General features: G+C 29.5%; 1 protein-coding gene across 1 annotated transcript in view; it reads left to right on the forward strand.

Moving 5' to 3' along the window:
• LOC132929865 (uncharacterized) overlaps positions 1-11,731 on the forward strand; it is a 37,218-nt gene extending 25,487 nt beyond the window's left edge. Inside the window, exons 5-6 of the mRNA XM_060995482.1 lie at positions 2,491-2,745; positions 11,110-11,731. Of these exons, the coding sequence (XP_060851465.1) occupies positions 2,491-2,745; positions 11,110-11,217 (363 nt within the window). The 3' untranslated portion in view covers positions 11,218-11,731. The remainder of the gene's footprint in view (positions 1-2,490; positions 2,746-11,109) is intronic.
• Positions 11,732-17,721: the final 5,990 nt, after the last annotated feature.

The following is a 17,721-nucleotide window of genomic DNA, read 5'->3' on the forward strand; positions in this document are numbered from 1 at the left end:
TTGTTTTAGAGTCATTTTGAAAAATAAAATATAATATATTTTGATTCTATGCAACTGTACTCATAAAAGCGAAGTCGTGTGGATATACTACGCATTACTTTTATTATTATACACACATGTGTATGCATACGATGGTATATCGATATCAAGTGACAATTATATTTTTATTTATTGCCTATCTACTCTATCTCCAAAAATATAATTTCAAAATATAGATAAAGATCTATATCCCAAACAACGAGTAGGTGCATTAGAATATCTTCATGGAAGTCAACTTGTTGTAATATTATGTGTTTCGAGTATGTAGAATTTTCGTTCCCAGCACATTCCGTTTTGTTTCCACAAAAACCCGGTTTTAATCGGTAAAATTCGTTTCTTAAACGTTTAGTCCATTCACGTCGAACGTTTGTGCTAATACGTGTTTACACTGTACCCTTCTGTATTATAGCGCCATCACATTTATAAATACTTGATAATTTATCATTTTAAACGTCTTTATACTTTTTAAATCTACTACACATTGGGTATATTTTATTTGCTAACCATGGTGAACCAAAGCGATTATGCAAAATCGTATAAAACAAGGTTCTCCCTCCGCTGTTAATTAGTATAGATTTTGAGCGTACGTCATTGAGTATAATCGTATAGGTAACCGTAACGGATATAATAAGTTTAAACTCATTGATAAATCGTTGTACATATACCAAAAATAATTTTGCGGAAACCAAAGGATCGATATTTATTCATTTATAATATAACGTCCACGAAAGCAGGTAAACATATGTCATATACGGTGAATTAATAATATATTATAAGAATGTTAACAAAATGTTAAAAAATTAAAGTGCAATAAAATATTAAAGATGTATTATTTGTAATAATAATTATAGTATAAACATCCATATTAACTAAATGTATGATATGCCCAGTGAGTGAAGACAAAAATTAAAATTAATTTAATTGCATAACATTGACATTTGAATAAGAAATTTAAAAATTGAATTTATTTAATACTGATGCTGTTTAATAATTTTAGTAATTAGTGCTCTCGTTAGTTTTTTAAATAAGTTTTCGGCAACAAAATGTAATGATACAAAAAAACACATACTCGCATTGCATTGTAAACAATGTAAATCCAATACATCATTCCTCGCGTCGCTCAGAATTGGAAATTTAATTAAATCCAATCAAACGTATTTTTTTACACTAACGTGAATGCGTATGATGCGTGTTTTTTTAATAAACTTTTCAAATTAATTATTATTATGTTTTTGTATTTATTAACATTTTAGTATAATTTAATTTCAAAACTGCAATAAAAATAACTTTAATTAACAACTTTTTTAATTAACTAAATAATAAAGTCAAGTACAGTTAACTTACAGTAGTATAATACATTTGTTGCTACTTTCCTACCATACCTATTAATAAGGGATTTACGAGTATATTAATTTTAACCACACTTCACAATAAGTAACTAATGATGGCGTCAGTGCTTCACCCATCGGGGCGCGTATAGTCAAAATTTAATTTTTTAAAACTTTAAATCGCTTTAAAATAAAGAATTTTTCATTACTCAAAACTTTTCTGCAATAACTAAAATGTATTAAAAATTATATAAAATTTACAAATTATTTTAGATGTTTTTAAATAAAAAAAAAAACGTTTGTACCTATTATACAATTTTTCTATTTTGAATATAATATGATAAAATTGCTGTAACATAAATTTTGAATATGTAAACATATATTAAAATACTGATTTTCAAATATATATAGTTTGAATAAGTGTAGTTAAAATCGATATTTTTAAATTCTTGGAATTTTTATGCCATTTAAAGTATTTCTTGTGATGATGCATATGTAGTTATTTTTATTAAAAAAGAGCGTTATTTTATACTAAACACATTTTTAAGCGCATGATTTTTTTTGAAAATGTTAATGTACTTATATATTGTATAAGTACATAATTCAAAATTCACACAAGTATTTTTTGAGTTATTAAACTGTATGTACTAATATAGATAAATAGAGTAAGAATAATTTATATAATATGTAAGCTGGTTATTGATTTATGTAACTGAAGGACTTTGCACCCGAATTTTGTAATCGGGTTTCGGGTTTCCTTTGCTGCAGGATGTATTCGGTTGTTCAAACACTGAAACAACAAACATCTGTACCCTTGTAACCGTTATTATTCGGATTAATTATATGAGACATGATGGGTTAATTCGAATGATGTATTGTAGTTACCTAGCAAAAACTTAATTTGAAAGCCATGTACGTATTTTTTTTTTTGTTAATTAAAAATATTCCTTGGAATTTTATTTCAAATCATAATATTTTACTGTCGGGCGAATAATACTGTTGAATGCATTCGAAATAACTATATAATATAATATCGTAAAGCCGTTGTAGTCAAAATCTGCATCTATCATACACACGAGTAGTTTACACCGGCTATAATAATATAAAATTGTCGATTCCACAGGTGGAAAGCGACGAGATCTACACGTCCAAGGAGTTCTTGCACGACATATCGCACTGTTCGGCGCGCCGCGTGGTCGTGTTCGTCGACCAGAGCTACAGCGGCATGCTGGCACTGCACGCCCAGTTCCAGCGTCGTCGCGTCGAAAACGTCATGATCATACCAACCACTAGCATGGACGACTGGACACCCAGGCACACCTTCAACGCGTACATGAGGGAGTCCAGTAGGACCGCCTGTCTGTCGGAGTACATCAAGGTGAGTCGTCATCATCGATGCAGCTTGTGGCACCGTATTATAATAATATAATAATTATACAACACACATATCACATTATCCGGTGTTTGGATTGGCAAACAATTAGGAGGGGGATTAATTAATTCAAAGAAAGAGGATGCAAAAGTGTAACTGAAATACTACGTAACTGAATATTTAAATGACGCCTTATTGATATTTAGATATACAACTAGAAGAAGTACGCAAAAATGTTGACTGATAAAAAGAATATAGAGGGCTGAGGGACTCCGACTAAAATAGTGAATTAAAATATTTGGTATAATGTTTATCATTGTATTGCGTATATGCGCGGTGTGAAAGTAAACAAATGTGCGAATGCTACTATATACTGGTATTATTATTATTATTATTATTATTAGCAGAGTATTTTTGTACCTGATTCGATTATTTTTAAATATACACGAAAACTGCAGTTTTACCGACGTACCTACCAAAATATGATTTGAACAAAATTAAAAACCTTTGTTTTTTTTATAACGTATTCTCATCTTTTTTTATTTCATAACTATAATTACGCGTTAGCTTTTAACGTGTTTTTAAGCAATTCGGTAAAACTCGATACTTTTAAAAATATATTTTCGTGTATACCTACGCTGAAAGTTCATACAATTGATGAGATTGTACTAGAAAATAGGTTCTGTCCAGCTAGGTCATGTTAACACATGAGATGCACACGTTTTTAGTTTATCTGGTTATATAATTTATAATTTGTTTGTCCTAGTTTAAGTAAAAAAAAACATAGCAACCCTACTCTAACCCCATAAAAGAGGGGATGCATTTCATAAGTCCTGTTTTCGTATACAATAGAAACCTGTTATTGCTAATTAATATGTTTATGTTAGACATAAAATATGTGGAGGATATTATTCAAATTTAGAAGTACGAGTTTATGATATTATTATAATCTAGACGGACAAAACGAAATTTGATAACGCCGTCACAACGAAAAGGTTATTATTCGAATACACATATATTATTATCGGTACACAAAGAACACGAAAAAAAGTGTAATTAAATATTAAATCAAAGACCTAAACGGTGGATTACGTACTGCGTTTTCTCTTCTGCAACACATACTTGCATGCATATCCATATGGATAGTCGTTCATGACGTTCATGTAAATATCTATCGGGTGATCTTTAAACGCAATACAGTAGCTCCTTGTTTCTAAAACTATAAAAGTTTTTAAAAATACTTTTTTTACAAGATCTTAAGCTATTAATAAACATTATATAAAAGAAATTTTATTTATTTACCTTTTTTAATCGTTATAGTTTTTAGTTTTTAAATAACAACAAATACATTCCTGAGAATTATTATAAATGAAAATGTTGAATAAGTACCTAGTTAATTAGTTATAACTATAACTTAACAAGTATAGATAATTGGACCAACATTTTGTGGTGTTCTCCTGCATGGTTGTATGATTCCACTGCAGCACTATGGATCATATGAACTTAAAACAACTGTTACTATTAATTATAACTGCTTTTTCGAAAATCAATTTTTATATACCAAAAGACTTGGATAAATATTCTGCTTCAAAACACTAAATTAAAAATTGTATATTATACTGTAGTTCAAAAAAGTAAAAATTTGAAAATGATTACGGTAAAACAAATTAGTAAAAATAAATGATTTTAAAATGTGGTTTATAATGGCTTCAAATTATATAAAAAAAAATTTTAAAAACGTTAATAGTCTTCAAAATAATGAGTGAAAGAATGTTAAAAGAATCACTCGATGTATATATATATATGTGATACATAGGCAGGTACTCTCACGTCAACATTTTTCGCTCCACCGCGTACTATGGACGTAAATTTTAATCGCACACGAAACCATACAACCATTACACGACGTCGGTGTGGGACAAATACGCATTTGTCGGCATACACTATTGCCGCCGCGTTTCCGAGATCGACTTAGATAGATTCTGGTCATCATATAGGTATGTGCGGGAACACCTAAAAACAGAACCATATTTTTTTATTTGTCGTCGTCGTCTCGTTCGTAGGTATATCTATGTATAGAATAATGTTTATACAGTTATACAGGCGGTTATTCGAAATAAATCGTCCGATGCACTTCACCTGGCTTCCTATAGGTCACCTGATCTCACGCCACGCCACTGCTTCTTTTGGGGATGTTATGTTAAATCTACTGTGTACGTATTGCCATTATCATCGAACATCCTAAACACAAACCCTAAAAAATTAGCGGAGTCAATTACAGCGGAAGTGCGTGGAGTGAATTATAGTATCCTAACCACACGATTACCCGAGGGAAGCCACACAAAACATTTATAGGTATCATTATAAATACACTTTAAAATTTAAATATTGCCTACATTTTTTTATTTAGTGAACCATAATATAATACTCAAAACGAAAAAAACGAAAAATTTACCGACATTGGAAATCGGATGAATCATTTTGAACAACCCTGTATACTTTCAGTAATTAAACAAAGAAGCTAATATTACATAGTTTGTATTAGCACCGAAAACGTGTTTTCTGCAGCAGTGTTTCGCGATAGATAAATCGTAATTCGCATTATTGCGCGATGTTCTCGTTGACGTTTTTATCGTTTTGTATTGGGTTTTTTTTGCGCTTATAACTCAATGCTAATCGAGTTTTTTTTTCTCCGGTTAAATTTCTAATTATATTATTGCTTTGTCCTTTATTCCCGTGCACAATGCGAATAATATATGTTTCGACCATATGTCGCGCCTACACGGGGATTGAATTCGTATATTTAGATGGCATAATATATTATATACATCGCGGTGCACGTGATGCACACGCGCTGATACAGAGCGAACGACTCGACGCACAACCAACCGTTGGGCGTACCTATTGTCAAGCCACTGCGATCGGTTTACCGGTTGTCCTTTGCGAATCACTACTATTAATTTTGACCTTTTTATTGCGCATCGTTCGATTTTTGGGTTGTACCTACGTCATTTGCGCATCAGCCGTTTAAAAGGTCTTACATCAATTGCGCATCAATATAAATACATTAAATAATATTATTATTTAACAATAGAACTAAATAAAAAAGGTGTTTACACAAATGTGCTAGTTGTTTTCTAACTTTGATCTTAAACTTCGCACTTCTCCAAATGTACTCTCGTAACGTCCGATTTTCAGATATTGTAATGATATTTCTGTTTTAAAATATTTAATAATATTATGATAAATAATATTGTGTAGGTAATTAGTTAGCAATAACACAACTAAGGTGTACGGTTTACTAATCGATTTTTGTCGCTTATAAGTATATCAAACGCGATGTTAGCGATTACTGGATAGTAAAATGTGTGAGACGCCGTCTATTTTGTTTTCTCTCTCTGGCCCGTGTACAGCTTGTGAAATTAGCGTTCAGCAGAGTCGACCTTGTGTAATTGTGTGGTTAGCTTTTAGTTTAAGAGCGAATTCACAAATTATCAAACTTAAATTTAAGAACTTTATCCGTGGTGTTTGTATACCTACGTTGGATTTTTTACGTGTTTCAATTTTTCATGTAGGTCAGTGATCTTCAAACTTTTTATGCAGAGGGCCACGTATTATTTTTTTTAAATATGGCGAGCTGCATTCGTAGTAAAAACATGTAGTTTATACAAAAATTCAGTTTTATTATTACAATTGTTATGATTAAATTTTAAATTACAAACTATTATTATTATTATTTAAACATTTAAATGTGCTAAATTTCAAATGTGATCGCGGGCCACACATTATGACAAGGCGGCCCGCGGGTTGAAGACCTCTGATGTTATTTACGAGTATTTTGGTTTAAAATTTAAATATTGTAAAAATATCCAACCTAAGAAAACAGATAACGTTCTTAACTTTAAGTTTGATAAGCTAACAACATATAGTCTATACAGTATTGGTTCTGTTCATGACAAACTCGACATGTAACGCGAATAATGCATTTATCTATTTTACAATATAATAATTATCGTTATTCCTCCTCGTGGTCTTAAATAAATTCTTAATGTTCACATTCCGTTATAAACATGTAAATGCTATGCTATCCCATTATTACCTCGGGACGTACATAATATTATAATATCTCACACTTTGAACTGCATAACTGCACGGTAAGTATAAATTATACGAATCGAAAATACTTGTGAGATAAGATATTGTAAATAGTGAAAAGAATATTATATTATTGTACACTATTTGTATATCAGTAAGTTGTCGTTGGCAATTTAGGTTATCAATTATCAATAGAGATTAGTGGATGCCGGATGACAGATATTAAAGTGATTAAACATTTTCCGCCGCAAAAAAAAACAAATGTTTCAATATAGTATTACAGTGTTGCAAAACATTGATGAAACATAACGTTTGTATAAATGCATTATTTATTAATCAGACAGAATACATTACTGTAGTCTGCAATACGGTACAATATAGTTTATCAGTTTCTTCACTTAACATTGTATAGGTGTCAGTGTAAAATTCCAATTTGAACAGAAAAGAAAAATAATTATTATTTTATTCCTAACTCTTAGCAATTTCAGCTGAGCGGTCCAATAATGTTGCATACGGACAAATTAATAAACATTCCTACTGCCTATCTCGAAATTCTAAAATATATATAAAAATAATATATTATTATGTAGATATGGGTATTTATATGATTATAATTTATAATTTATACGGTATGATATCTAATGTCCGACAAACTTACCTGTGACCATGATTATCTCCTTTAAAGGAAGCATAAAACCGAAACGCCTTTTCTGTCAATCGATCACAATTATATCGTTGAAACATATACCAGCTAAGTGGTAGGTATAGCACCTATACTTATATAGTTAGGCATATATGCGTACTCGCGGGTGTGGCGGACTCGGCGTTGGACTACGATTTTTAAATTATATTTACCCATAGGCCGTCATAATTTAACAATTATATAACACTCAACACACCGATATAATATTATAGAATAATCGGCAGAAATGTAGAATGCTATACGTGTATCGGACTCAATATTTAATAGCTTAAAATTCAATTATCTATAAAGTAATATAGTGATACCGCCAAAAGTGTTATTATTATTAAATGATCGTATCACGTTACTAAAAAAAAAACGATTCTATATAATATGTAGATAATATTAATTGGTATTTTATAACATTATAACCAATAAGTATATAGATTATTATATGAAGCATAAATATAATATTCTAAAGAGACGTCATAAAAATGTTTCCAGCAAAAAGTATACCTATAAAAGAATCGAAATTTAAAAGGTGATTCACCGTATATACTTACGCCAATTTTTTTTTTTAATTACGAATTTATTCAAATTCTGACTATTGAAATTTTTAAACACACTTACTCAAAGACCGTAATTTCAAATTATTGAATTATTTTGTATTACTTAATTCTGTAGTGATAGAAAAATCTGATTTTCTAATGAGAACTACAGTTTTTTACCACAAATTATTTAATAGGTAGGTTAGGTAACTCGTTTGAACATTTTAATGTATCTAACTCATTATTCAAACGATTAGTTTTTTAGTTATTATCTTTATTGAAATATTGTACTAGGGATTAAGTCATTAAAAATAGTATTACATAAGCATAAAATGGATTTAATAGATGATTGTTGATGGATTAACATTAATCACTAACATTTTAAAATTACTGTCGACCCAGTGCTTTTAAACACATTATAGTACTAATATATTATTCTTATTATTAGTACACAAAGTTAAATAAATCTAAAACTACTCGTTTAAATTTTGATTCTAACACATCAATGTTTTTAGAAAAATAATTCGATTTAATTTACAGTAGAATAAATAAGTTCTCATTTGAAAAACAAAAGTTTGTATCTCTACAAGATACCCCTTAAATAATAACAAATATCTCAAGAGTTTGAAAACACGTGTTCTTTACATAATCTCACTTGAAAATTCTAAAAATCATATTTTAAATAATTACGTTATTGAAGAAAAACAGGGTGTGCGCATGTTTGGTTAATCACTTTATACATATAGTTATTTAAATTGTTTGAAATAGATAACGTTTTGGTGGTTTACTATAAACCACCGCCAGATAAAAATAATATATCGATATTTACGATGGCAAACCGATCATCCGATACGGATGTACGCCTCGTGTATGTAATATTGCGATGCGGTGTTCATCTCGATTTTAATATATGCGAATACGAAATGGATTTCTAAATAAAAACTTCATCTGGTATCCATACGTTGGTCGCGGATTGCCTGAAAAAGTTCCGGAATTTCACGTTTTCAATGACAAACGACTCCGACCTTAAACAAACGAAAAAAACATAACTAAACACACGCTCGCTAAATCGCAGAAGTAGTATATTTTTATTACATATACATTATTATATTAGTGCGAACGGCATTTCTAGTCTTCTCCTCGCTTTGTGTATGCTGCGAAATTTGATTTACGCGCGTTTGTATTTTGCACGCCGTATAGAAATACTTGCGCGTTGGTGATGAAATCGTTTTTTTTTTTTTACCATACATGCGAATACGCGCGAGTTATTTACATATTGATTTTTAATCGATTAATAATTTGAGATAAATTTCTTGCGAAATGTTGTGATCAAAAAGAAACTATTTTAATGCCACGGATTCGGCAATGTATTTTCTCGTTCGCGATTATTTTACGAAGGCGTCGAATATACATTATTACATTATTAATATGACCCGTTTTATCCCATACGGTATTATTACACTATAATTTTATATAGTAAGATCGTTTTTGTGATATTTTTTTTTTATCATTTATTTGTATACGCGTAGAATGTCAGTATTATATTATTATTTATTATAATATCCACACGCAAACACGTCATAATAACGTTATACTGTTTGAATGGGTATAATTTAATTTTAATTTCGGGATTTTAAATTTTTTGGCAAGATCTGGTACTGTTTTGTTCTTTTATTCATGGACTGTTTTTTCGTATGGGTCAAAAAAAAAGTCGTCTTGAGAACAAGGACAATAAAAGAAATATTCGGTTCGATATTTTCTTTGTGTGTGCGTGCATATATCTATAATACTATATATATATATACATTGTTTAGTATACCTATATAATGTTATGTGGCATGTACGAACTATAAGTCGCGAACGTTTAAGGAATAAGTCGTCCTTTTCTTGTAATATAATACAGATAAACTGCACCGGACCGACTCCGGGACGCCGACCACTGTACAGTGGATGTTTAGTCGATGCCCCGGGATTATTTATTAAAAAAAAATTGCGAGATAAAAAAATAAATAAATAATGTGCACAATAAAAAAAAAATACCCGTTTAACCGAAATTTTTGCCGATCCGTAATGCGGTGGCCTTGAACGCTGTACGCGTGCGTATATAATGTAGTATAAATTATGATAATGTTTGTAAGTGTGTATATATGTGTGCTATTTTTCGTTGTATACATACGTGTTTAAATAGCCTTTTTTCGGCGTAATTACATATATGCCCAATTTATAGGTACACGAGGCTAGTATATTTTCAAGACGGGATAGTGTAAATAGAATATTATGCTATATAGCTTCGGTTTTAAGCTAACAATCAATAGTGAAGAAGGTAGGGTAAGTAGCTATAGCGTCTCAAGTCAGGACAATTCAATAGATTTGGGGGTTCTATATTCTTTGACCTATTAGCGCCAAAAAAAAAACTGACCTGCAATTCCTGGCATCGTGTAAACTCGTAGAAACTATATCTACTCATAGCTCGACCCCGCGCATTCAAATCGGATCCATTGTAGAACTGTAAAAGGTGCTAGTGATACAGGATATAAACAATGCTATTATACATAATATTATGAAAATCTACATTTATGCATCGCTCACTTAATCGAGTTCTCTATATTCTGGTTCACGGCGTATAATGACTTATTGAGAACTGTTGTGGTATTTTTATGTTCAACCTAACCGTTTAGATAAATGCAAATAATAAATATATATAATTGTTTAATACAATCTCAGATACAGAATTTTGTGTGAGGATTGATCTCAAAGACCGCTTGCTTTACCTCGAGGTCGTATATAGGTGGAAATAAATTTTGGGCGTCTGAACTCCTGAAGCCTCGGCTACTGTCATGTTTCCACTGACAGAGGACACAGAGGATCTGCACACGCTTATAGTGACAAATGAGGACATAATATTATTGAGTTGTAGAAATTAGCTGTTATGGTATTTTTGTGTACTTAAATATATTATTATTATTATGATAGGCAAATATTAAGTTGTGCCTGCCCTGCAAATCTTGTATATAATATACTCACGAATTTTTTCTCTCATTTCAGCCTTTCCAGGAATCCCAAATGATGCCACCGGTGTACACGGGTGTTTTCATGGAGCAAGAGATGAGGAACATCTCGATATCGGGAATAAGGCCATGCGTACCGCGATAATATAATAACAAATAATTTGACGGATATAGGTGATATCCAAATACCGCGCCGACAGCCATTTTCTATCCAACAGCAGTCGTCGAGTCAGCGGCAATACATAATATTAATATCATTCCTCTCATTAACTTTATATAACATTAATTATTTTTTGCATGTATCGTAAATATACGATTATTATTGGTAGGTACGCACGAAGTGTTCACTTCAACAATGTTGTTTATTTTTATTTTTTTTTATTTTTTGATTATTATTATTATTTTTTTTTTTTTAATTAATATTATTAATTTGTTTATGCTTTTAAACATTAAGTATTAATATAACTATAGCTTCAGTATACTCGCATAATCACTCTGACGTTTAATAATTTAATAATATATAAAATATAAATGCGTATTTTGAACTAGCTACACAGCGAATTTAAACAGAGAAAAATATGTCACAACTTTCATCTTGCCTAGTTAATAATTATTACAATTTTGCGTTATTAAATTAATTATACGTCTCAGGCTTTTCATTTTTCGTATTTTTTTTTTCATTTGTGTTAAAAATCATCACTATTGATAGAATAAAATAGTATCATCTTTTGAATATGTAGTGCACGTCACACGTAGCTTTATAACGATACGATAAATTATTAATGAAAATTAAATCACTGGTGGCCGTTGCGTACTCAAAAATATTATGTCGGAGACACGTCAATATGGAAAATAAAAAACTCCGAAGAATCCGTAACACAGTCAAACGCCATGTCCTGTAAATATTGCACTGCGACACCACGTACGACGTACATAATACGATAATACTTATTTTTACAGATAGAATGTTAATGACCTAAAAAGGTACCAAAAATGCATTTATTATCTAAATAAGAGTCTTTTTGGATTTATATAATACAATTTATAAATAAATATCTGATATGCGTATGTTTCTAAAAGTATAATATATTAATATATACCATGCAAGAAAAACCTATTACGCCGCCGTTAATTCACTAATCACAATAAAAATCTTCAATAATAATATAATTACAAATATTTTTAAAAATTTAAAAATTTAAAAAATTATCTTCAATGTACAACAGTAATAAAAAATTATTTACTTTAATAAATATTCATAAAACTATGGAAAAATGACGTTAAAAAAAGAAATGTGTAGTTTTAAAACCATTGTATAGGATTAAAGGGGAAAATGCCAATTTCATCAACATTCTATTTTTACTACACATTATTGTATAAACTTATGCTAGACATAGTAAACCAGATACCATACTATTATTATATACAGCAACAGTATGTTATTAGGTAAGTATCTCATATTTATTATTATATAATAAATACGCGCGATCGTCCGTTTCCACGTCCGGACACTATTGGGGTCGGGTCGTCGTCTTATTATTACTGAAATTATAATATAATATTATACAATCGTTATTATTGATATTTATTGACGGCGGAACCGTCCCCGCGGCCGCCGCATATTTCTATCGGTACGTCTTAGACACGTTATAATATTATATTATTGTTTTCTTCCACGAGTCATCTTATTGTAATAATTATATACATTATTCGTTGTTAAAATGCTCGCGCCCGAAATTCACGTTATATAACAATATTACTTACGGTGATAGAAATACTATTTTATACAGCACATCATAATATATACAATGTGATTCCCCATCCAAGCATGTTCACTCATGTTTTTTCTTTAATAATTAATATATTCAAATTCTGGTTTTTAGAATTTGTAAGTATACTGAAGGACCATATTTTAAATTATTTATTTATTTATTTAGATTTTACCATAAATGGAATACTATTTAAGGAGTTTTCTGTGGCTTTATTAACTTATTTTTTCAAAATTAGATTCAATATTTTATAGGTAATATAAATTGTTGATGATTTTTTTTTTGTTTTGATGTTATGTATACCTAAATCAAAATTCAGGGTTATTAAAATGTATATATTTTACAATAATAGTCCTTAAATACATGATTTAAAAAAAATATAAAATATATATCTAGAATTCATATCTAGTTTTTATTTATTGTACTCAAATATTTTTTATAAATATCATAAAATATAAATATATTAATATTAAATAATACTATAATTTTCAAATCATCAAAGCCGCCATATATCTTCCAAACTTATTATCATGAACCTAAATATTATCCTTAGTACTCATACAAAACTAATCTGCTAAATTGTTTACAGGAAAAAAGTGAGATTCTTATTAAAAAAAAAAAGTTAGTGTCGTCACAGATCACTCGGTAAATGATATAAAAAAATTTAAATAGTTAAAAATACGTACTTAATAAAATATACTTATAAATGTCGAAAATCATAATTAAAATAGGACAAATAGCGGCGAGAATACTTGATGAATCACTATGAGAATATTACTTTTGATTTGTATGTGTGTGTATCATATACGATGCCATATTCGGTCATAGGTAATAGTCATGTACTAATTAATTGCTATTAAGTAATATATATATTTAGCTACTACTCTATTAGTGACGTGTCCATCTTAAGGGCGATGAAATAACTTTGATAACTGATAAACATTTTATTATTAACTACTGCAACGGCCATCGTCCATCACTGTACTTGTAAACGATCTCTCTCGACCAAAACATAATATAGGTAGGTACCGTTTTATTTTTATTATTTTATCACCTTCCTAATACTTTTTACAGATCCTACCAAGTAACTGATGATTAACACTAAGCGTTTATGGTCGTGTTTTTAAATGATTATAGTTATTTGTCCAACCAATGTGTAAAAAATCGAAAATCTTATTGATGGATTCGCTACTCCAAATATTGGTTTACTTAACACAATTTTCAAAATATAACCGCAGAAACGCGAGACTGAATAGTATAGCACTAAATAATGAGCATAATTCATAAAAATAAACATTTAAGAGATACTATAGAAAAAACCGAGTCAAGAAAAATGAGCGTTCCTGGCTTGCTCTATGCTTGGCAACCGCAGTGCAACAGTTGGGTTTATTAAATACCATAGGTATTGAATTTAACGTACGCGTACCTATAATATTGGTAATTGGTGAATAGTCGTTAATCACAATTCATAATAAATAATAAATTTCGACGTTATTTCACTTCCACGGTTTAGATGCCGGATAACAAGTTATACTTACCCCCTATCCAATTGATATACCCTCGAAAAACAGAATAGTTTATACAGTATGATTATTTTAATAGTAGACGCGCGTTCGTATTATCCCGACAATGATACGTATTAACGTATTTGAAAATATACTTTTTTTTATGATTTGAATTCATTACAAAATAACATTTTTATATTTTATATATTTGTATTCAGTATAACAGAATATTTTTCCGAGAATCTCTAATATTTCTATGCATAAAATTCGAATCTCGAACGCGTAGTCACTATAGTCAATTAGTTGCAATTGTAACCATATAATATATAAAATTGTGTGAACCATAATCCTATGTTATATCCTATTACACCCATATAGTACACTATTAAATATAATAATATAATATTTGAATTTTGAGTTGCGTGTGATAAAAATGTTGTTTACCAGACAACGATTATTTACGAGTGTACTCGGTAGACTAAATATCAGTGTAGATACTAGATAGTTGTAGATAGTCACATAGTTAGTCTCGTAGACATATAGATCATTTTTATGTATTAATCTTTGGTATAGTTTAGCGATAGTAGTCGTCAATTCGCCATCATAGTACTAATAATCACTAAACTCACTATTTACTTACTACATTACGATTAAAGATAGCATACTATCTATTATATAGATACTTATGCTTATGTACTGCTATTCTAATATTAATAACAAGAGCGCTTGAAAACTCTATGAAACAAATCGATCATGAGTGGAATCAGACATTCAGGCCCACTCGACACTAGAATAGTTCCGTAGTAGACCTACATTTTACGCGGTTCTCTCGCGCGTCCCATTACATTCCGATAAAATACACATAATATAATAATTCTCAATAATAATAATATATTAATTATTAATTAGCTACGGGTTTTTAAATTTGATTTGTATACAATTGAAATACTTTAAAAACACTATATTCTGCTTCGGAATATTATACTAAAAATATATATTTCTAAAAAATAGAATCTTTCGAGAAAAAAAAGTAATAATAATAGCAAAAAAAAATAAAGTGGTGAAAATAGAATTTTTTTTTTTAAACATTTCGTTTATCAAAAACAACTCCTATATATACGATATTTTCAAAAACGTTAATATTATATGCCTCAATAACGAAAAATGCAATTTTCTGTGAAAATGATCGCTCTGTACCTGCTTCATATTATGTAACAGTAACGCATCGCGATAAACTCGATGACATTTAAGATTTCGCTCACTGGTAGTGGACTGCGATGGTGCGTGCGCGTTAGTGAGGGGTGTGGGAGGGGGGTTAAACGCCGAAAAGCAATAAAATCCGCGATGCACGTGTGCATTGAATAGCACGATCGGTTATCAGCACTATTATAGACGGCCAGTAGTGAGTGGCAGGTTGGCATGAGCCAGGTACACGCGCGTATATTATTATAATGCTTCATATCCATACATTATACACTGTGTAATAGTGTATGTTATAGTTTATACGCAGTATATGTTCGTCGTCTAATCGGACGGTAGTCGCGCTTCGGGCAATAAACGTACATAATGATATGCGCACGTACCTATATATTATATACGCAGTGTACGTCCTACCTTACGTACATGTTATTAAAATATTATTGAACATTCGAAATATTATTGTATCCAAAAACTCGAGTGCGTTGAGAAACCCACGCGTGTGCGGCTGATGCGTGTGGATATATTATTCATAAAAAAAAAAAAAAAAAATTAAATATACACATACAGGGTGTTTCGCCTCGTTAGTCTTCGTCGTAATTCGTGTTCATGGTCGCGGATCGCCTATAATAGTGTAAAGTGTTATACCTCCAGTCTATTATAATTATAATATAGTTTTAATACTCGCCCAACTATCCGAATACGACTTAATGATAATAATAAGTATATATTATGATTCAACATTTAACAAATTAACATAAAATGGATGTATCTAAAAATCGTAGAAATGCGATAATAAAATATACTACTTCAAGCTTTTCTTTTTTAATATACTGTATGTATGTAGATACATAGTCAGGGTTTGGACTAATAGTTATTGCTTGTCCGGTTCTGAATGACATATACCAGAGTAATATGCAAATACGTTTTAAAGTATACAAAAAATATTTCAAATATACGGCATACCTATATTCAAATAAAAATATTGAGGATTTTTATGACGGCGTCTTAACCAGTGACAAATTTAGCCTGGTTAATTTACGTGTGTACATGTATGACAAGGATTAAATTTTAAATTTTTTGTTTTAAATACTAATAAATTATTTCCTATCTTTTTTTTTATAATATTAAGAGTTTAGGCACCAGTTTTTAAAGAAAACTCGTTTGTACATTAATTCGAATCATATAAAAGTAATCCTAACAATTTCTTTAATTTTTTTTTTTTACTTTAAACTATTAAAATATTACAAACCATATCTATGATGTTTTTTAAATTTATTAATTTCTTTATTATTCTTACAAAATGCTAAAAAAATGAATAAAAAATGAATTTGTAAGAAATCTTGTGTTTATTTTAGCAATTAAATTTTAAAGTGCATTTATCATAAGTATTAATAACTATATATAATATAGTAACCGATATTAGAACTATTATATATTACTAGAATTTATGTTTCGAAAATATTAATGAGAAAAAAGTTATCGACGAGAACGAAAAACGACCGCGATGAGACATCCTGTTAACAACATATTATTATTATACAGTACGAGTAAAGTACGACTACCTGTCATAGGGTGATTTACCAACATATTCTCCCATTTTTTTCTTCAGTAAAACAATTATTCAAAATTAAATTTTTGGAATTTTTAAATATACTTAAATAACATATTTTCAAATTACTGTGGGTTTTGAATCATTTAGAATACCATCCTATGAAGATTAAAACTTCCGTTTTTCGTATAAAAACCTCTTTTTCTACTATAAATTATTTAGCCAATAATTTTTTGGAAAATATTAACAAATTAAAACCAAAATTTTAGCAAGTAATATTTAAGTTATTTATCCTTATATTATACTAAAGTGTTATATATATTTTATATTTTTGTAAAACCATTTTTAAGGAAATTAATTAACCTTAGTATAAACATTTTAATAACCGAGATATTACTCGTTGGAATTTTGAAATAAGTATATCAACATTTTCCAAACAATGATCAACTGAATTATAAAATTATACATTTTTAAATTATTTTAAATTTTACTATAATAAACCGAATAATAATAATTAACAGTAAAAAATCGGAATAATTGTTTGAAAAATAGAACTTTGTATCATCACAGGACACCCCTTATTATGTAGTACTAATAATTTCAAGAATCGGGATTTGAATAAATTT

This window comes from Rhopalosiphum padi, chromosome 4 (genome assembly GCF_020882245.1).
Source record: "Rhopalosiphum padi isolate XX-2018 chromosome 4, ASM2088224v1, whole genome shotgun sequence".
In the NCBI taxonomy this organism is placed as follows: Eukaryota; Metazoa; Arthropoda; class Insecta; order Hemiptera; family Aphididae; genus Rhopalosiphum; species Rhopalosiphum padi.